The 22,494-nt window shown below is 45.1% G+C and overlaps 2 protein-coding genes across 4 annotated transcripts; one reads left to right on the plus strand and one right to left on the minus strand.

The window, feature by feature from the left end:
• Nucleotides 1-410: 410 nt before the first annotated feature.
• Nucleotides 411-6,174, plus strand: LOC6634621 (uncharacterized). 2 transcript variants are annotated; one of them, XM_032440507.2, is made up of 5 exons: nt 411-476; nt 533-1,784; nt 1,889-1,972; nt 2,212-3,204; nt 3,257-6,174. In XM_032440507.2, exons 2-5 carry the CDS (start codon nt 543-545, stop codon nt 6,131-6,133), a joined length of 5,196 nt encoding a protein of 1,731 aa, XP_032296398.1. In that variant the 5' UTR covers nt 411-476; nt 533-542; the 3' UTR covers nt 6,134-6,174. The 2 variants fall into 2 exon arrangements, with proteins under 2 accessions (XP_032296398.1, XP_002058020.3); XM_002057984.4 differs by having other exon boundaries at nt 453-1,784.
• Nucleotides 6,175-16,588: 10,414 nt separating this feature from the next.
• On the minus strand, nt 16,589-19,302 carry LOC6634838 (uncharacterized). Of its 2 annotated transcripts, none has more exons than XM_070210526.1 (2): nt 18,974-19,302; nt 16,589-18,088 (listed from the first exon to the last, which is right to left on the minus strand). In XM_070210526.1, exon 2 carries the CDS (start codon nt 18,033-18,035, stop codon nt 16,704-16,706), a length of 1,332 nt encoding a protein of 443 aa, XP_070066627.1. In that variant the 5' UTR covers nt 18,036-18,088; nt 18,974-19,302; the 3' UTR covers nt 16,589-16,703. The 2 variants fall into 2 exon arrangements, with proteins under 2 accessions (XP_070066627.1, XP_032296421.1); XM_032440530.2 differs by having other exon boundaries at nt 19,013-19,301.
• Between the last annotated feature and the right edge of the window lie 3,192 nt (nt 19,303-22,494).

The raw sequence follows: 22,494 nt of genomic DNA on the forward strand, positions 1-22,494 counted from the left end.
TGGGGGGCAATTGCAGAACGAGGAACGAGGTAGTTGGATCGCCTTAGTCTAACTTAATCGCTTATTAGAAAATATTACAAATCAAGACAAGGGTTTAAGGTTTTTAATACTAAGGTCCTTTTTCTTGATCTAGACGCTGTGTATCTGATAATTGGCAGAAATAAATTCAAACAAAATAAATTTAAATTACCTTCAGAACTAGAAAAGAATAGGAACTTCTGAAATTGAGCGCAGTTGAATGCATGGCCTGCACTGGATATTGGCCAAACAGTGTTGGTAAACGCCAAAGCCAGCAATGAAGCCAGCTGTACATGCAACTGCCAGTTGGCAGGTCCAACAAAATGGCGCAATTGAATTTTGTAAATCAAGCTTATTTTATTGTTACTTTTTTTTTTTTGTTGGGGCTGCCGACAGCCTGTTTTCCAGTGTTAGTTAACAACACGTGCCGTTGACAGTTGGCAAGCTGAAAATTGAAGGTAGCTCAACTGAAATTTTGTTGTAGAATTGAATTTTAGTTTTCCCAGTGCCACAGTGTGAATACCATGAGAAGTTTCTCAATACCGCAACAGCAACATAATCAACAAACATACGAGAGGTCCATCTATCACCAGGTGCAGTCCCTGCAGCAGCAGCAGCAGCAGCAGTCGGTGGAGAATGCGACGGTTACATACGGCGAGCCGTTGTCCGTGAATGGCGTGCCGGCCACAGGTATTTATCACAATGGCACCTGGTACAATGCGGCGCCCCAATTTGGTCCGTATCAGCCCGCCGATGGGCAAGGGCCACTGCAGCTGGTGCTCCAACAAGCCGCCAGCCAGAATGTGCCGCAATACGAGCCGCAAACCTACTGCTATCAGCCGCTGCAAGTGCAGGAGGCTCAGCCCTTGGGCTATGCAACCGCCTATCGGCCAGTGGAGCCGCAATCGTCGACCAATCCACAGGCCTACGCCTATCAGCAGCATTCCGTCCAACAGTCCCAGTCCCAGTCACAGTCCCAGCAGCAGCAGCAGCAGCAGCAGCAGCAGGTGGTGCAGCTGGCGCCCACCTATTATTATCAGCCCGTGCAAATGGTCGCGGGACCACCAACTGGCCAGCCATACGTGGCAGCCTCGGCCAGTCTGTCACAACTGATCGCAGCTCCGGCCAATGCACAGCAGCAATATGTGACAGCAGGCTCAAATGTACAGCAATTGATCGCAGCTGCACCACCGACTGCACAGCAAATGATGACAGCTCCAGCTCCAGCGGCACCACCACCAAGCCAGCTGATGGAGCAGCCACAGGCACAGCAGCAGCTTTTCAGCTCCTCCCAGTCGTACAACTATCAGGTGTGTAACTATCAGGATGCACCTGCACCACCTGCACCAGTTGGGCTGCTGCCCACGCCCGATATGCTGCCACAGACAGACGAGGCATTTGGCCATCAATGCTATAATTATTCGCAGCCACAGTCGCCACGAAGTCCACCACCCATGCCATCGTACGATGCACCACCACCCATGCCGCTGGGCCTATCAACGGATTACATTGAGCCCGAAACTGTTGAGGTGGACATATCGATGGCCAGCGATGTGTTCATAGCCAGGACACCCGACAAGCTGGTGGTCAGTCTATATAAGCTGCGCGGCAGACGCAAGCCAGTCCCAGGCACCCAGAATGTATATATAAATGGACGAGTACCTGACTGTACCATATCGCAGTCCAAGTCGGATGTCTGTTCAGATCAGGCCACATATCGGAATGGCTGTCATGAGCAGGACTTGGCTGTTGCAGCTCAATCGGAGGTGAGTGAGAAGATCCTAACCTGGCTATACCCTGGCTGTACCCTGGCCGTACCCTGGCCATACCCATCAGTACCCTCTTAATAAGCTCCTTTGATATTCCATAGGCGACTCCAGATGCTCCACCAGCTATGGAAGCTGCTCAGTGCTATATGGAACCAACAGAGCATGTGCTATGCGCCCAGGAGCTGGTAATATATAAACAATTTTGTGCATACCCTGTACCCATTGAGTGGGGGAGAGTGAGTGAGGTTGTAAGAGAGAGGCGGTACGAAAGAGTGAGAGAGAGAGAGAGATAGGTTGTAAGAGAGAGGTGGAATTAGGAATGGATATTTGAGAGTGGAAAGCAGAAGCATACAGCCATTATTGATAGTTTGGTATAGGGTATCTATTGGTCGGGCACGTCTAACGTTAAGTCCCACAATTACAGCCCGAACGCATGGACAGTCCACCGAATGCAGCGGATCAATTGGCGCCCGGCTTTCAGGCCTTCAATGTGATTGATTCATCCAATTTGTTGGAATGTCCGGCGGTCACTGCGTCCAGGCCCATGATGGAGCAAAATCCGCTGATTTTGTGCAATGCAGATATGGAAAAAAAATTCTATCCATGTCCCAATAGGGAGGCGGCACCCAAGCCAAAGGATGTTGACAAAAAAATGGATGTCGTTGAGCAGTTTCGAGCGCCGCGTCGCGTCAATCCAATCAGCACACAGCAGCTGGGTCTGATCAGGCCCTGCAAGTCGGAGCTGGTAAAAAACGAAAGTAAATATCTGAGGAATAACTATATGCCCGATGTGGGTCGCGCGGCAAAGCAGGCCAACAAGCCGCAGCGGCAGCCCGAAATGATTGTCAAGGAAATCCTGAAACCGCCGCCCAAGCTAAGTACACAGGAGAAAAACGAGAAGCTCTTGCCGGAACTATTGAATATCAGTTCTAGCAAATCGTTTCAAGCGAATGCCGAGAGTGCTCAGCATATAAATGAGACAGTAAAGCCCGACTCAGTGTCAGCGGCAGAGAGCTTTGCGGTAGAGCCTGGCGAAATTACGGACAAATTAATATCGCAGGTATTCGCTGGACATATTGTGGCGCAGCTTTGCCAAACGGCCAGCAAATTCGCAGCACCACAATCAACTGGCAAACCAACTGTCCAGGGCAATTCAAATGGCACGCTGTCAATTTTCAAGCTGCCAGCTCAAGTCAGTCCAGCCACAGTCCAAGAAAACTTACCAGAGAACTTGAGCCCCACACACTCAATTTTGAAGCTGCCAGCTCAAGTTAGCTTAAGCACAATACCATCAAGCCAGATCAACTCAAACGCAACCCAATCAAATTTAAAGCTACATTCTCCGGAAGCACCAGAAGCAGCTGCTCCCAAGACAACCCAATTGGTAAGCCCAACAGCAACTGCAGAAACCCCACAGGTAAGCCCATCAATTGTCACAACCAATTCTTTGTCTAAAGCTATTATCTCAGGAAACTCCCAAGACAACCCAAGCAACTGACATGCAGGCAGCTCCAGAGCTCCCAAAGGCAGTCTTAAAAATATCACAAGAAAGTTCCAAGACGGTCTCAAAGGCCGCCAAGGCACTTCCGCAGATATCCAAGAAGAAAGCCAAGCTCTTGGCTCGGAAAAACCAAAAGCCATTTCAGCCTCAGACCCAACACCAAATTCCAACAAAATCTGTGCTTCAAATTGGAGCCAAGCCAACTCCAAAGCTATCCCAGACAAATTATAAAACTACACCTGAATTTAATCCAAAGACAACTAAAGACAATCAAAAAACAACTACGACAAATTTCAAAATGTCAGCTGAAGCGGCACCAAAGTCTACTCAAGCAACTTCAAAAATATCAGCTCAAGTAACGCAAAAGACATCCCAACCAAGCTCAAATGTATTAGCTGAAGCGAACTCCATGCTAGCTCCAGTAGCTTCCAAGCTACCAGCTGAAGAAAACCAAAAAACAACAGAGACAAACTCTAAATCATTAGCGGAAGAATATACAAAGCTAGCTCAAGTACATTCCACGATATTGACTCAAGGAACGCAAAACACATCAGCTGAAGTGAGCCCCAAGTCAACTCAGGAAGCTGCCAAGCTACCAACTCAAGAAGACTTCAAGCTACCAGCTCAAATAGCCTTCAAGCTTCCAACCAAAGAAAATCAAAAGACAGCCCAGACAAGCTGCAAACAAACAACTGAAGAAACAGCCAAGGTCGTCCAAGACAACCCGAAGACGACCTCAAAAGCAACTCAGAAAATTTTAGAAACTCTACAGACATCTCCGCCGAATTCCAAGTTATCACCCGAGTTGATCCCAAAGGCAACTGAAGTAGCTTTTGACCTACCAACTCAAATAGTTTCCAGGCTGTCAGCGCAAGAATATCAAAAGACATTCAAGCCAAGTTCTAAACTGTCACCTGAAATAATTCCGACTCAAGATAACCAGAAGATATTCCAGCCAAGTTCTAAACTTACACCTGATGTAACCCTAAGTTCAACTCAAGTAGCTTCCAGGCTATTTACTTCGGAGAATCAGAAGCTAACGCAAACTATTTCTAAGGTCTCCCCTGAAGTAAGTCCAAGGACTTCGCAATTAAAAACAAAATGTTCACCGGAAGTAAGCCCAAAGGCATCGGATGTGGCCTTTAAGGTGCCAGCACAAGTTAGATCGAAACTCTTGTCTCAAGGAAATCCCAAATTATTGCAACCTATTTCCCAGCTACCATCCCAGAAGCAGGCAGCTCTTTCAGACAGACCTGAAAAAGTTGCATCAGAGCTAACACGCTCAACCACCCAGATCTTTTCCCAGAACAAATCCCAACTTGTCGACGCGACACTAAAGTGTATTCCCCTAAGGGGAGCTAGTAGTATTATACTGGCGCCATCTAAAGCAATCAAATCTTTGGCTGCCAAGTGGTCCATGCCCGAAAAAGCTGTCGGTGCTGAGTCCAAGCCGCCAACTCAAGTAGATGCTAAGCCAAGTCCTGAACTTAAAATCGTATCGGAGGTAGCTCAACCCAAGCTAAAACTAACTCCTGTGGGTAAATCTGAGGTCAACACAATTAAAGCCATGCAGAAGCCCATTCCTGAGGATAAGTCCGAAGCAGAGATAAAACAAGCCCAGCATTTGATTGCTTCGACATACCTAGGGTTCCCTTCTAAGTTTGATCCTACACAGCAAGATAAGCCGATTGAGCAGAAGACAAGCCAATTTAAGGCAGCTTCAGAAGGTGTTAAGCTGGTACCAATTGGAAATCAGACGGTAGAGCTGAAGAGAAACCAGATAAAATGGGCTTCAGAAGGTCCTGCGTCGGTTGAGCTCATGGCAAACCAGATTAAGGTAGCTTCAGTAGTTTCAGAACCGGTAGAACTCGATTTAAAATTAGTTTCAGAGGATGCTGAGTCAGAAGTACCCGAGACTTACCAGATAAAGTTTACCTCAGAAGGTGGGAAACTCGAAGAAAATCAAGCTTTAGACGAAAATCAACTAAAGTCAACTGCAGAAGATGCGCTTCCGGTAGAGCACGACGAAACCCAAGTAGAGATACCTTCAGAAGGGGCGAGGCTGATAGAGTCCAAGTTAAACCAATATGCTGAGTCAGTAGAGAAGAATCACCATGAATATATATTTGGTACTCCAGAGCATTCTAATTTGAATACTTCAAAGGATGCAATGCAGTCTGAGCTTACAGCAAACCCAATAAAGTTGGCTAAACCAGAGGGTGCCGAGGCGGTAGAGCTCCAATCAAAATCAAACATAGCTGCGCAGACAAGTTGTGAACAGGGCGCGGACAAGTCAGCATATCAAGAAAAATTGAAAAGCGGCTCCAAAAAACAATATTTAGCACACCCTACACTAGCCGTACCGGAAACAAACCAAACGACGAGCTTGGAGCAAGCTGGGAAGCCATCGACAAAGCCAAAACCACGTAAGATAGATGATCTGATGCTAAACGTAATAAGCGCGGAGGAACCGATCCAGCCGTTTGGTGTGCAGCAGCAGCAGAGTATTTCAAAGAAAAAGCCTGCCAAATTGAGCAAACTGGAGCGCAAGGCGCTGCGACGGGAGGCAAATAAGGCGCAGCACGAGCTCCAGGCTGCTCAAAAGGCCGAAGAGATGGCAAGGGCAGGGGCCGAGCGAATTCCGAACGATGAAGCCGTTAGAGAGCCCAAGAGAAAGAAGAAGAAGAAAAATATAAATTCAGATACCGAAGAAGTTCAGGAGGATGATAGAAACGAAGACTCCGGTTCCGAACCGGAAATCGAGTGCCCAGCGTTAAAGGAGGTTTGTGATCCAATTTTGCGTCGTAAACTTATGACAATCATTCATAAAATTGTTAATCTGTGAATTAGAACAAGAGTTTGCAATAAAGAAGCATTTTTATTATAGACGCGTATAATTTTTTTTGGGTCAAAACTGGTTCCGAACTGGTTACCAAACAGGGAACCAAAAGCGCGGGTTCATAACTGGTTCTAAATGGAGATAGAGGAACTTTAATTCAGGCAGATGTTTTCTTATGTTTAATTGGGATACAAGGTATAAAAAATATTCAAACACAGACTGGTTCACAGCTGGTTTCAAAAGTGAACCAATGAACTAGTTCATATCGGTTCCAGCTGGTTCTGTAGAGGTTCTAAATCCATACAATGGCTGTGAGCATTGGCTTATAACTGGTTCAAACTGAGTATTAAGGAACCTTAGCTCAGGCACAGTTTTCGTTATGTTTAATTGTGATACTTGGTATGCTCACTGGTTCACAACTGGTTCCAAAGGTGAACAAAGGAACTGCTGAGGCATATTTGCATAAACAATACTCCAGATTCGAACGGTTCAGAGTCCTTAGACAAATGCCGATTTGCATGGTCTCACATCAGCCGAAATACTTGTCCATAGTTCCAGGTGTGGCTGGCACTAATTAAGTGTCGAAAGGATTAACTACGCCCACAGTTTGAGCTGCTCTCAATTGATTTATGAGCGGAACTACCTGCTCATTAGCATGAGCCAGCGGCACCTGAGCTGACCGCCCGCCCGTCCGCCTGCCTGCCTGCCTGCCTGTGCGTGTGGCATATTCATTGAGAACAAAAGCAAGGAGCACTTTGAATACATTCGTTCGAACATTCATTCACCCATTCAACCATTCACTCATTCGTATCTCTGTGTTGATCAGTGCGTATTCTAATTCTAATCCTTTGAGAAACTCATTTGGCTTAGCTCCTTTTCATTTCTTGCTTTCGTATTGCGACAATCTTGCGACAATCTTGAGTCGGGTCTGGTAGTCGGATCCGCAAAAGGTGTCGGAAATGCTTTCCATGCTTTCCTTATCCAGCGGCAGCTGTGCGGGTGTAGTTATATGTATGTTACGATCCCATTGTGCCCAGTTATGCGATCCATTCAGATTAGTTACATTTGCAGTTGGCAACCTTTTCCTAATCCCAGCCCAAGCTGTCATAAGCAACTAAAGGTAACTCTAATAACTATGTGATCTGTATTTATTAAACTTTATTTATTTATTTTATTCAAGCCTCGAAAAGCTAGAGCCCCCAATCAAAACCTATATAAAGTTAACACAAAGCTAATAACTCTAAGCTACAAATCTAGCCTTCTTTTCGGCAATAGGGCTTAGACAGCTGATGCCTCTGTCTCGCCCCGCCGATAAGGCTGCAATCTTACCTCTTGAGAAAATCCTTTCTTCTCAATTTTTTAAGATTAGCTTTATGTAAAGTAATTTTCCGGGCTGATATCAGATACGTTAGCAAAACTTTCGCAAAGAAAATATATGTATATATATGTTCAAATGAATATATAAGTAAGAGATAGAGAGAGAGAGTTTTAGATAAAAATCAAGTATCTCCGATTTCCCATGTCTAAAAATGTTTTTAAGTACACAAACTTTCTTGTTTTTCAAGTGATCTCCACCAAATTTGGCCTATAGAAGTCTAATCATGCTCTTTGTTTGTGGTAAAAATCTTTTTAACATCGGACTACTATATCACATATTTCTATAGGTAGAAACGGTTGAAAAAGGGGTTTGCCTGGAAAAATGTTTTGTTCTTGAAGATATCTTGAGAAAACGCAGCTCTGCTCCCAAAATAACTGCAAAGCCGCTTCTATATCATAGGATTTCCATATGAGGAATTGTTTGGAAACAAAGCTTATGTATAAGAGCCCATCTGAGGCTTGGGTCTATCTTCTTGACTTCTGTTATGCCCCTAGTTGCTTTGCGAATAATTGTCTCTTATCTTTGGTTAACCAATTACAAATGTTGCTTCTCTCTTTGGCGAGACATAGAGCTAACTAAATTTAGTAACTCTATAGGGTATAGTACTCATAACTTTTTGCTTTTCAGTTTTTTGTGCCTCAGTAAATTGTTTTCGTTGCTGCCGTTGAGGCCGTGCCAGCTGCCACGTGGCCGTTTACCGAGTTGTTGCACCTCAATTTGGGCCCATCAAACGGCCGACTAACTCGTCTAATTGGCGCACTCCTTGACTCCGCCTGTCCCTGCCTCTGCCCCTACCCCTGCCCACTGGCCGGCAAACGGCTTGACCATAGCGCTACTTTCTGGGCCTTATCGGGCTTATCGTAATTGCATCTGGAGTGCCCACGTTTTCGACTGTGTCATGTCACATGTCACAAGAAAACAAAACCAAAAAAAAAAGCGAGAAAGAAGGGCTATTTTCGGCACGCTGAAGATTTAATACACTGCCAGACCTAACATTTTCATAATGCTCATAGTGCTTTGCCAGTATCTAAAAAGCACAGGAAAAATAGTTATTGCAGATTATGTTTAAGATATCCTACTACTTTTCGACCGATCGTTCCTATGGCAGCTCTATGATATAGTGGTCCGATTTTGTTGGGATTTTGCATATATATGGGGAGCATCGTAAAACTAATAAATGCCGAGTTTGGTCATGATATCTTGATAAACAAAAAACTTTTTCACACAAGAACCTATTTTTCGACCGATCGTTCCTATGGCAGCTAAATGAAGTAGTAGTGCGGGCAACAGAAAGAGGGACTTTTGCAAAGTTTCATAGAGACATCTTTAAAACTGAGATACTAGTTCGCATATAACAGAGGGACATGGCTATATCGACTCGGCTGTTAATGCTGATTAAGAATATATATACTTTATGGTGTCGGAGATCTCGCCTTCTATGCGTTATACAAAATTACAAAATTACAATACCCTCTTGCGAAGAGTATAAAAACGAGTCTTGAAGAAAAACCTCACGCGTATCGATGTCGCTCGCCTTATCGAGACACTGTGGCTTCGAAAAGGGGGCGCGGCTGGCGCTGATTCCGAACGCCAACCCTTTGGAAAAACGAAAATAATTTATTGCTCAATTTATGTTTGCTTAGACTGCCAATAGTTCAATAATTCATAATGCCAGAGTGCGTGCCGCGGCAAATGGAAATATGAAAATGAAAATTTGCATAAAGGACATTTGCATTCGCGTCTTGAGGGCTGCTCGCCGGAGTCGAAGTCGGTGTCGGAGTCGGAGTCGGAGTCTGGGTCGGGGTCGGCGTCTCGTCTCGTCTCGTCGGACAGCTGTCGGCCCTGCCCCGCGCCGCCCCTGGCTGACTTTGTACCCGGTCCCGGAAAGGTGTGAGGCCATGTAATAGACGCGACGCGAGACGCAAGATGCAAATGAAATGATGTTTGTCGAGAGGCGAACTGGTAAAAATGGGGAAAAGCCAGGCCTGGCGCGTTGTTTTTGTTTTTGCCATCTTGTTTTGATATGTAAGTTGATATATGATATTTGATTTTTTGGAACCTTTCCATTACCTTACCCTCTCCCTCTCCCTCTCTCTCTCTCCCTCTGCCTTTTGCCCTTTCCAATTAACTGGAGACTAGGCAAGGTTTTCTTTTCCTTTTTTTTTTTGCGCATAGCTTTTGGGCCAACAGCTGCCGCATTTTTTTTTTTTTTTGGCTCTGACTCAGGCTCTCTCTATGCAAAATAGTTCAAGTCCCGCTTAGTCGGGCCTGTCGGCTTTTTGGCATCTCGCATATGGCGAGGCGGCGGCGCGTAACGCACGCTACCTGTGCGGTGCCCGGTTCCAACCCCGACTGACAGTCACTCCACATGGTCACTTCTCCAGCCCGAACCATTCCATGCCAATCCACTAACAGACTAACAGGCAGACATACAGTCAGACAGACAGACAGCTTGCGTGCATTGTAAATTTGTTTGCCAAATCAATTCACAAAAAAAAAACCAAACAGAAAATAATTGTCACCCTTAACTTTGTATACTCTTGCAAAGGTCATTATCATTTCAATTTTTTGCTAAATAAGTAATGCACTGATGAAGACATTTGCGAGTTCTTAAGGTACATATATATTTATTTCTTTTTTTGCAAGCCAAGTCCGTTTGGGTCTACAACAAATAATTGCTCGACTAGGGGATACCCAGAATCTTCTTCTGCTAGCAACAAATGCAGATAGCTATAAGTTCAAATATGCTGTATATGTATATATTATATTATTATATTTATTATTCCAGTAGCTACATGTCAAATTTGTTAACTCTAGGCACTAAAACCCAAGAAATATGCTCAAAAAACAGGAGATCGATTTTTATCGATTGCCTGGAAACTCGGCAAGTTATCGATTAGCAGTAAAAACCTCATACCTCAAGTCTCTAGCTCCTTTAGGTTCTGAAATCGAAACTTTTCTAGAAATGGACTACTAGGACAGATGGACGGTTGGACGGACGGACAGATGGTCACCCAGACGGACATGGCTAAATCGACTTGACTATTGATGCTGCTCAAGAATATCTATAATTTATCGGTTCGGAGATCTTCTTCTGCCTGTTACACACATTTGCCCCTAACCATGATACCCTATACAGGGTAAACCCAAATGCTGAGTTTCTCGTCTTGGTTTACTGATCAGAAACAAGTAAGCTTGATGGACTCCAAGCTGTCACCTACTTATATCTAAAAACCAGCTTCAAGAATTCTAAACCAAATTTGTATTGAATTGCGTAAAATATGCCCATAATTATCTATTGATTAATATCGTTTCATTTTACGCGCTGTCAAGGAGTTTTATTTGAATGCAAAAACCCAAAGCAGAGCATGTCTATAGGAAAGTAAGACCCAAGCAATATGAGAATCAATTGAATTGTTGCCATTTCTCGTGTGATAAATGATAGTCGAACTAACCTAAATTTATGCACTGATCCGCACAGATTCTCGTCAAGGATGCGATTCCCGAGCATGCATACCATATATCATCATGCATCATCGGGCTGTTGAGATATTTCCCGAACCCAAAGATGAAAGAGGTATCGAAGGAGAACAATCTATTGAGGAAATGATCTAACAAATGTTGCGCATCATGCCGCGCATATCATTAATGCAAATCTCTGGGGCAATGGTAAAACCTGACCCAGGTTTTTTTCTATCTACGCTGCTCTGTTTCTTATTCTTCTTCTAATTTTTTTTTTTTGCACTACCCTTAACTGTCATGTCAGTGAAAATATTATTATAACAATTGCAAAACTGACGGCGTTGCGATCAAAGCAATATCAAATCCAGAGACCGAGAGAGACAGGGAGTGCGACAGAGTGAGAGAGAGAGAGAGAGAGAGATGTATTGGGTTCGGCATTCGGTTTTTTGTCTAGTTCATTAAGTGCGGCTCACTTGACAGCGGAAACGACGATTGTAAGGAAATGTTGGGAAAACCCTTTCGATGGGATTTGCGGCAGAGCCGTGAGAGAAAAGAAAACAGCTTAACCCCCACCTCCTTTACCTCATCCTCTCCCTCTCCCTCTAAGCAACCCTCCGGCATTGAAGTGCGCAAAAATTTAAATGATCTCAAAGCAGATGAGTTCGAGATGGGTTCGGATTAGATTTGAATCATTTGCAATTTTCCGCATTTGCGCTAATCAAGAAAATGCACGCAGCCAACGCCTTGCAAGAAAGGGTCCCAACACCCCATTCAGAGCCCGAGAAGAGAACAAAAAAATAAACCAAATATATTTGTTCCCAACGAGCTGAGACAGTTTTCCACAGCTTGCCGCAGTTATAATACCCTAGAAAATTGGCAAATATGCCATATGATAAATATTCTGAATTTAGACAAGCTTCCTTTTTAATATGGTAAATAATTTACTAGTCGAAAGTGCTCGACTTCTTCTCCCAAAGGTATAACATAGGGTAAATAAATTCAAACTTCGGATCTTTGAGCAGCTTTCGATATTGATTTTTATCGATTGCTTGCTTGCAATTTATCGATTATCGGAAACACATTCGCACGGCTCTTGTAGGTTCGGACGCATAACCGAAAGGACAAGGTTAGCTCGATCCGGCTGAAGAATATGTGTACTTAGTGGTTCGGGGATGCTTCTTGCTGTCCGTTACATACTTTTGCATAAGAACATGCTACCCTGCCTAACCATTTTTAATGGATCCAGGGTATTAATATGGTCGTTGCTTCATTTCAGACTTTGAACCAGATCCTTGCTCTTAAGTTAGGCATGGGCTCCTGGTGTTAGGCTTAGGATCCTGTTTTGGTTTTATACGAATTTTCTGTAAAGTCTTTGAGTTATGAAGAAATTTAAAATTTTTTCATCCAATTAAAATGTAATTCAGGTATCAATATCTTGTTTGGAGCTGTGCTTGTCTTGGCACTGGATATTTCAGCTGTGATCGTGTTGAAATTTCAGCTTGAGTACAAATTGAGCTCAAATTTGTGGCCTGGTCAATTGGTCGGCAGATCGTTGAGCCAGTTGACGTGACCTTTACACCTGCTGGCAATTGGAAATTGGGTCTGGTCAGCCTCTGCCTCTCGCCGTCCCTCTCTCTCGCTCTGGAGCGTCAAATAATTGGGCCAAAAAAAGAGTAGAAACAATGAAGCAGACAGAAAAATGTTAGCAGGAGCCCAAACAGGAGGCCAACAGGTGAGTTTTTGTGTCTTGAAGGATACGGCTAGTTAGAGTCTTCGCCTTGATGAGAGAGGGAAAGAGAGAGCGAGAGGTAAAGAGAGAGAAAGAGAAGGACATGGGACATGCATATTTAGCGCCTGCGTCTAATGGGCCCACGTAATGCAGCAGGAAAGGAGCGCCAGCGACCCGCAGGACATGCCAATCGAAGGCGACGTCTAACTGTTCAAACTGTCCTGCTCAGTCTGGCGGGGCGCGAGTCCTTGTTTGTTCAAATACCCTGTACGAATTGGATATGGCAAGGGAGGGTATATTGTGTTTAACAAGCAGCAGCCGGCAAATTCATGGATATCACAGATATCAAGGATCAACAGGACGATAAGCTGAGACAATCTTGAATTAGATTAAAACAATTAGATTTGCTCTCTGTTTCTCGCTTCCTGTTGAACGGTTTTCCTTGCCTCATTTTATATTCTGATTTTATCTCTTCTCAAGATGTCTTAACCACAATAATTTCCCACATTTCCTCAAAATCGATATGTATCAATATGATCTCCGGTCTTGATCCCTGTAACTGCACAACTTCCTTAATTTTCCTTAAATCGATAGCAATAAATATCGATTAGATCTCTAGTTTTTTAAATTTTTCCCAAAATCGATATCTATCGAAATTCAGACATTTTTTTTTTGTATATATATATATAAATGTAGGGTAACTGCCAGTCGAGCAGTTTCGGCTTGAGCACTCTTGTGTTTTTTTTTTGCACATTTGCACATGTTTAGACATTTGCACGGCCTGACGTTCGACTTCCTGACAGGACATGCAGGACTCTGACGCCCGCTGCCCTGTGCGCCCGCCTCGATCAGCGTCCATTGTTGTTGCAGTTTTTGCAACTGTTTTTCTCTGTGCGCGTGGTCCAAAGGGACCAAAGTGCCGCAGGACCTGACCGGGGTAAAAGTGGGCAATTTGAGAGAGAAAAGTGCGGGTCGAAAGGTGCGTTAAGCGACGACTTTTCTCACTTCCAGCGAAAATCAAGCGGGTGCACTGTGTGCGACTGTGTGTGTGTGCGAGTGTGTGTGAGAGTGTGTGTGTGTGTTTTCGAGTTGTTTCAATTGACAATTTTTGGCACTCGACGCGAGCGTTTAAATCGCAATTAGAGACCGAAAGTGTGCCCGCGTTTAATGGCCATTTTCCACTTTTCCACATTTTCGTGATCGCTTTTCACAATGAAAAGTGTGCCATCAAATGGGTTTCCAATGAAGCCTCGCTCTGTTAAATGCGAATAAGAGATCATCATCTTCTATTGTTAACAAAAGAAAAACTCTATTAACGCCTCGGTCCGATTTGTAGGGGCGTTTTCCAATTGAATTGAGTTGCAAATGTTCCATCGAATTGCTTTATAACTACCCGAATACAATAAAATATTGTCTGTAGTGCGTTATGATATGATATTTGTTTTTGGGACTTGATTATTTGAGCATAGCTCGAGAATTCTTAGCGCTAGTCGGTATGTAGGTCTATGCAGATGAATAATGTTTCACTTTTTGGATACCTTAATCCATTCCAGCCCAAGACTTAAAAGTAGAATTTGCCCAAGATAGAGACTTGCGCCTTGCGACACACCTTTGTGTGTCATATTAAAGACCTGAGAATTTCATAGGGATCGGACCTTATAGTCCGAAGTTAAGCAAGACTGCATTGGCCATGCAAAAGGGACAAAATATAACATTTCATTCAGCATTTCCATTGCTCATGTTTTACGGCTATATATAATAAAATATTTATGATATATTTTTATGGCTATTTATTAAACTTGATTTCATATATTTCGTTTTGAGCTTCCCATCGCGCAGTCGAGCCGAACTGTTGCATCGCAAGGCATGCATTTCACTTTCAATCAAAATAAAATTAAAGAGCTGCTTGTTAAATGAGACGGCGAGTCGGAAAGTCGACCCGGGCAAATGGAAATGGAAATGGAAATGGAAACGGGGAATCAGAGACGGGCAACAGACAATGACAGGCACAAAGGCGCATCATTAGAGAACCTGATAACAATGTGCAACTGCCCAAGACAAGTAGCACAACAGACGGGGGGAAACTGTGAAAACAGAGGCAAACACATTAAAAAAAAAAAAAATAAATAAAAGAAAACATGAAAGGAAAAGGTGAAAAGCCCCGATGGACGCAACGCAACGGGCCAACCTTTGTCAAGTCTCAGGGATTTGGCTCGCGAGCGAGCCTCAAAAACTGTCCGCTGGTCAGCCCCGGCGGCGTCCCGGAAAAGGGTGTGACAGGCCGGAGAACATGCTCATAAGGAAATCGAGTCGGAAAATACCTGCTCTATATAGTTATTGTTATTGGCTGAGAGTTGTAGTCCGCCTGACCGCTTCGTCGGCTGCGTCGTGACCCCGCTAGCCAATGATACAATATGATGTCCAGACATATCACATCATGTGAGCCATATGTTGTCTGTTGTCTGTCAAGCCGCACAAAGGCACAGCACATATCTAAGCAGCGCTCTCCCTGCCTCGTCGACGGTCGACCTAGCTAGGCGCTGGGCGCTTTCTTGTAAGAACTTTTACGCTCCGTTGATCGCACGCCTGGGAAGTCCATCAAGTTCAATGAACAACACAAATGGGTCCCGGTTAGAAGTGTTAACGTCTTTGGCTTAGTCCGAGCTGGTATTGGGCCAGCCAAAGGGTTGGCTGTAAGGAATTTGCATAACCCTCGGCCGGAGTCCAATGTTATGACAGCTCATTTAACGCCCTTTTGCCTAATGAGCATCGACTATCTGCTCCAGATATATGCCATACCCAATTGAACAGAGATATTCGGGCCTGAGCACTTCAGAACTTGACCAGCTAATGAGCCATGGCCACAACAGCTCCTAACGAAGGGGTTTCCATTTGTTGCTCTGTGGGAAACTTTCCAGTGTTTTCTCATTCCAATTGAAGAGACAGCTCAGCTGTAAGCTCAGCGGGTGCTCGATGGGGCACAACATCTCAAGGACTCTGTTGTTTTTCGCCTCTTGAGGTTCCTAATGCTGATGTTCTATGGTAAAAGTAAAAGATTCTGTTTCATGCAAAACTGGTAAAAATTCCTCTTAAAACAAGCTAGGCAGGACTAGGAGCTGTCGACACCGAAATCTATCTATCTATCTATCCATCTATTTATCTTTATATCTATCTATCTATCTTTCTATACTTTTTCTTTCCCTTCTCCCTGACCATTTATGGAAAATGCATTCATGCTTCTACCTTTGCGGTTTCTCCTATTACCTCTTTCAATCCTCGAGTTATGCTCAAATAAATGAAAATCGGAAGAGGAGACCTCGTAGGAAATAGCATCCCTGGCTGGCAAAAAGCTGGCTCAAGCCCGTGGCCTACAGCTAAAAAAGTGGATCTTTGTAAAGTAAGATTTTCTAAATATTCAAATAAATATGAATTTAAGTTCAATTGAAACAAAGTCTTCAACTTACCCGAGCTGTTTGGTTCAAGGAAGTATTTCGCCTGAGCACGTAATCAACTTTTATTAACTTTTCTCACCCTCTCTCTCTGTCTCTCTCTCACTCTCGCTTTCTCTCTCTCTTTCGCTTTCTCTCTCTCTCGCTCTTCCACTGGTAGCTATCAGGGCATAAAAACGCCCATTAAGTCCGGCGCTGTGGGAAACACTTGCCCTCGGAAGCGGGCGTCGTCTGCCAAGTCGGAAGGTTGGGCCCGTGTCTTGGCTCGAAGCATGGGCCACGCTTCGCTGGATCTCAAGAGGTTGTTTTGCATTTAATGCTGGTTTTGCTCGGGACACTTTTGTGGTTTTTTCTTCTTTTTTTTTCAATAAAAATTATGATGGACTCGTTGGGACTGTGGGAATGTCCGGAGGAGCCGTCAATTAAGAAACTTAGCGACACAATTTCCATAATTTTCATAATTCAATTATTTACTCTTTTAGCAGGAAAAACTCTTAAATTAATCAAAAAAAATATTTGAAAAAAAAATATTTAAGCTATTTTAAAACATTCATGTGATTAGCTTTGCTCGTTGAGCGAGAAGCTGAGACGCCGCTTGGTCGCATCCCGCGCCTCCGACTGCAGCCAAATGCCCTCCAGCTGCGGCTTGCCCAGCGCCAGGTTCTCATCCTTCTCCTCGTCCAGTTCCAGCTCGCAGTCGCTGGTGGAATTGTGTCCGCTGTCGGGGCTGATGTGCCGCTGCTTGGCGCGGGATTGGGAGTGGGGCAGCTTCTGGGCGGAGCGCGAGGCGGCCGCCAGCAGCTTCTGCGCCGATTGGCGCACGCTCGACGAGATCTTCGTCGCGATCTGCCGCTTGCGTCGCACCACGCGCTGCCTCCTCAGCTGCAGAGAACGCCGCTTGCCCTGCCCCCCTCCACCTCCCCCTCCCAGTTCCAGCTCCAGTCCAGATCCCGACTGGGAGAGCGGCTGTGGGGAGCACACTTCCCGCTCCTCGTAGGCATCCGGATGCACAGGTGGCTGCCAGTACTCGGACAGATCGCTGGCCGGATCGAAGGCGGGTCGATAGGTGGGCGAGTGGCTCGTCGAGATGAGACGCTGTCCAGGCTGAAGCTGAGGCTGAGGCTGCGGCCTCTGACGTTGCCGCTGGCGCAGACGGGAATGGCAACGGGATCGGGCACGGACACGAGCTGGCGGCTTGCGCGTGCTCTCCAGAATGGCATCGATCATGCGTTCCAAGGTGACATCGCCCATTTGGCTGGAGCTGAGCGTCGTCTGCTCAGCACTGGGAAGAGAAGCAGCAGGAGCAGGAGAAGCAGGGGGAGCAGCTCCCACTTGGTCAAGGGAAAGTGGCTTCTGTTCCAGGTAGCGCGGCTTCTCGAAGTAGCTGTCCGGAATGCCCATGCCGCGCAGCGCCAGCAGCGCTCCTGGAAAGATGACGTTGTTGTTGTTGTTGTTCTCCCCATTCTGGTCGACCCTGTAGCTGGGCGAGTACTCCGCCTCGAAGGTGGGCAGCGTGGAGGCATAGACAGCGGGCTTCGCCTTGGCCGTGGGCGTGGGCATGGCCGTGTTAATGGGCGTGTGGACAGGCGACATGATGTTGCTCAGATCTCGGAGCAGAGGAGTGCGTGCTCCAACTCCAGCTGCGGGCAGCGGCGTCGAAGTCAATTGATTCTCCTTGCCCAGGTGGAGGAGGCCCGGCAGCAGCGATTGCCGCTTCAGCTTGAGCCGCTGCGTCGGGAGGGCGGCTGTGCGCATGGGCGTGGCTGCCGCCTGGAAGTCGCTGTAGCTGCTGATGACATGATGGACTGTGCCTGTGCCCGGATCTGTGCCCGCGACTGGCTGCTCGGCCAGGTAGGAAGGGCGCGGCTGGTTCACAGCCCACTTGAGCATCTTCTGCTGCTTCCTCTTCCACTCGCTGTTGTTGTTGTTGTTGTTGTGGGTGTCTGCAAGTGCAAAGTTGTTGGTTTAGTATTCAGCTGGGTGTCTGTGTGTGTGTGTGTGTGTGACCCTCGCTGCGTTCCTATACCCTGTTCACGCAGGGCAATGGGGTATATAGGCTTGCACGTCTGCTTAGCTGCATTAAACAAGTTGTTAATATTGTAGTGGCCACGCCCACAAGTGGGCAAGCCTTTTACTTATATTTTTAGCTATTTGTTGGCTAAGGAGGAGGAGCTGAAGAGTCGATTGTTATTCGATTTGTTTACAGCCTATCTTTTACCTTGAACAGGGCATGTTGCAGTCGCTTATACCCGTTCTTATTTATTGTTTTTGGTTGTCTTTTTTTTAAAATGTATTTTTAGCTTTTTGGCTTTTTGTTTGCGCCTCCTGCGCAGCGCGAAGTTGCCGGGCGAGTTTTTGGCGCGCTTTTCGGCGGCCAATTCCGCGACGTGCAACATATATATGCCCATCAATGCATATATATATATGCTCATCAATACATATATATGTATATATGCCCTTATAGGGCCGGGCTATGTGTGTTTTTTTTTGGGCTGGCCAAAAAATCAGTGAAGCAGCAAAAATGAAATCAAGAACAACTAAATAAATGCCGCAGCGGGCAGTTGGCAAAAATCCCCCTTTAGCTTTCACATGCAATTAAATAGCCCATGGGTGTGCGTAAAAGGGCCTACGGCTAAATACCAAGCCCCCCTCCCCTTCCCGGCATTCCTACGCTAGCCCCTCTACCAACCCTTTAAGAAGTCTTGAATTTGGACATAAAATGCATATGAAAATATTCATTAAATGCACAATTAAAAGTTTGAATATGCATGTGAATATGCATGTGAATAGTTGTGAGTATGAGTGTTATTCATAAAATTCTTTCGTACTTTGCTTTTGGTTATCCCATTTAAATCACTTGCATTTACCTTTTCACAAGAATTTTGCACAAGTAAAAAAATATAAATAAATATGTTTCAGTTTTTCACTTTTATTTCGATCTATTTAATTCAACTCGATTTCGTATTTGAATTCGTTTACGCAGCGGAGCGTCGACGTGTGCTCTGCCCGACTCGTGTTTGGGTACTAAATGAGTGAGCGCTGGCAGCGAGCGCTGCATAGCACAAAAACGTGTTGCGTCGACGCACAGCCAGAAAGAGAGAGCGACCAAGAGAGAGCGTATGTGAGCAAGCGCACGCGCTCACACGTTCACTCGCACAGCCAGAGTCAGAGGCAGGCGCGCATAGTCAGAGAGCGCGTGCGTGTGCAGCTGAGAGAGCAGCAGTTGCAACAGTGTTTCAATCAAAGGCTGTCCATAGGCATTCATTGAACGTGAGAGCAGAGCAGCGCAGAGCGTCGACTGAACTGAAATACGTAAACCACATATGCAGCTGGTGGGCGGCAACACAGAGTTGAAGGGGGCTTGCGGGGGCTTCAACTATTTGAACGTATATACTAATATTTATTTATATGTTAAGAGGCATAATTAATGTTATTATTCTGTAAATGTTCGAATTTTAAGAAAATTTAAATGATATTCAAGAAGATAATAAAGTTTGTTTCGGCATGCCGAAATCTAAATACCCTATGCATATCGTTCGAATATATTATACACATATATATACTGTGTGTTTATATATATTTCAGTAGACCTGCTTATTGGTAGATGTAAAGCTCGTATAAATATCGACTATATAGGCTCGAGTGTTGTTGCTGATGGGGAATAAGTACACCATTTGGGTTTGAAGATGTCTTCGGCCAGGTTTTGCACACCTTCTGACAAAGTCAAAAGGTTCTCTCTGGCAGGGTATCAATTCGCTGTGATTCTGTTAACATTTAACATATGTCATACATATATATATATAATTTGTATATCACTGCTACTAGCAGAAACTCCCGATATATTGTTTAGGAAATGTTCTAGATACCTCTGAGAGAGAAAAAAAAAAAAACAGGCTCCGATTCGGTGGTCAAAACAGTTGGTCGAAGAAAAACCACAGTTGGCCAAAACATGCAATACGTGAGTTTATTCGGAGAGTTTATTACAAGAGCTGTGTGTGCGTGTGCTTGATTGTATGTGTGTGTGTGTGTGTGTTTAGCTGCTGCCAGCTGCTGCTGCTGCTGCTCGTTTGCCCGCTGCCCGCCCGCTGCCCGCTCGCTGCTTACGCCACAAAACATAATTTTCAATTACCTTTCTCGCAGCGTGTGGCTCCTTTCACCTTGAGTTTTCGCCAAGAAAAGGACAACACACACAGACACGTACACACACACACGCACAGCGAATACCTTTGTACAATTTAGCTTATTGTTTATGGGACAAGCGCCGCTGCCGCTGCTCGCGTCGCTGCTCGCGTCACAGCGGCTGCTGCTGCTGTGTGGCAAAGGAAAATGTTGTGGAAAATTGTGCAATTGTTTTGCAATTTATTGGTTAAAGGGCTCGGGCAGCGCACACCGTTTTCCGCATTTCCTATTCCGGTTTTCCTGCCTCGCTGCCAACGCCAACGCCGACGTCGACGTCAACGTCGATGCCAACTTTTGTTTAAAGCGCAAATTTATGAGATTTGCGCAACTCGAGAATTTTAGACTTAAGATTAAAGCAAAGCGACAGCTGTGCAGCAGCTCAAAAGAAATTGGCCGAGAGAGAAAGGGGGAGAAAGCGAGAAAAAAAAGAGAAAGAGAGAGTAAGAGTATTTTTCTTGAATTTATGGCCAAATTTTGTTGCATTCAACCAATTTTGAGCAAAGGATTTCACTTGCAAACAGGAACTCAGCATTTCCGGCATTCGAAGACCACCACGTGAGGCACTTGGCCAATTGCATTGGATGTTTAGCAACAATCGTATCATACTCTATTGTATTATCCAGCTGAGATTGTTTTCCAAATAATTTGGTATGAAGTGGTCTCTCTTGTGTGCCTTGACTTTGCTGAATACTTTAATTTCCATTGCAATGTGAGAAAATTGACGGATTTTTACGTTATTTCTGTGCCAGACGCTTGCAATTCGCAACAAGTTCAAGCTTCGTCGATGCGCCTGGCAGCTGCTTGAATCAGTTTATTTATGTAAAAGTAAGAGGGCTCTAGTCAGAGATGTTCGACTAGCAGATACCCTGAACCTTCTTCTAACAACTTCAAATGCAGCTCGCACGAGCGGTAGAGAGTAGCGCGGCGCTGGCTTTAACATGAAAGATTCTTGATTTGTAATTATTGCAGAAGCTAAATGTCTAGCTAAATGGTGAGTCTATCTCATAAAATGTAGGACTGACGGATAGATGGACAGAGAGACGGACGGGCAAACGAACAGACGGACCGATAGACGGCTGGACATGGCTGGATCGACTCGACTATTGATGCTGATCAAGAATATATATATATGTACTTTATGGGGTCAGCTTTCTGCTGCCTGTTACAGAGCTCAACTTAAGCTGAAGCTGGCCAGCTGAATGTGATAGTATTTCGAGTCTCAAATACTTATTATTTAAATGTCCAGCTGCTGGTCTAGATTTGGGCAATGGTCGCAGCTGAACTGAATGGGTCAATAAATGAATTGTGGACAAAAAATGCAAGGAGGCGACAGGCAGGCAGAGCTGGGAATAAATCAATAATACGAGCAGGCGCTGTCTCTCGATTGCGCTCAAGGAGCAGCTGCTGCCACAAAGAGGCGAAAGGATCTTAACAATAATCTGTTCTGTCTTCCACTGACAGCCATTGAATCAAAGCCAATTTAACGCATTGGTCACTACAACGCCCCTGCCTAAGAGAGAGACAGAGAGGGAGAGAGGGAGAGGGGAGGGAAGATGCGCGCTGGGAAGATAAATTAGGGCAGGATCAGGATCTGGCCTGGCCCAGCTTTGCCGCTAATAAATTGCCCAACAATTGCGCAATTTCTCATAGCTGAAAATTGCGAAAAATGGGGAAAATTCTTCACGCTCAGATTTGCTACCGCTTTTCTTCATTTTTTTCTTTGTTTTTTTTTTCTTCTTCTTCTTGTTGTTGTTGTTGTTGTGCGCCTTCTTTCCATTTCTTTTCTTTATTTATCTATGTGTGTGTGTGTGTGTGTGTTATTTTTTCTCCTGCCCAAACGGGCGTTATCCCTCGCACACACACACACACACAGACAGACCCAGCAAGGACATCAAGATAAAGTACAAGCATAGGCAAGGGACGGGGAGGCAGCTAATCTTATATCATATGATAGCGCCAGGCCCGACTGCCCCGCCAGCCCGAGCAGCTGTGTGGGATTAGGCTCCTCGCCCATCAGCTGGAAACTCTCAGCGATACTCAATTCCTATATCTGAGTACCTCATATCATTTGCTGTAGCCAACTATCCATAGACAACTTGGTTAGTCGGACTAACTTATCTGAGAAGCATTACCCGAATCCAATAGAATAAGCTCTAGCTGGGGTTAGTTG

The sequence above is a fragment of the Drosophila virilis genome, chromosome X (assembly GCF_030788295.1).
Source record: "Drosophila virilis strain 15010-1051.87 chromosome X, Dvir_AGI_RSII-ME, whole genome shotgun sequence".
Lineage (NCBI taxonomy): Eukaryota > Metazoa > Arthropoda > Insecta > Diptera > Drosophilidae > Drosophila > Drosophila virilis.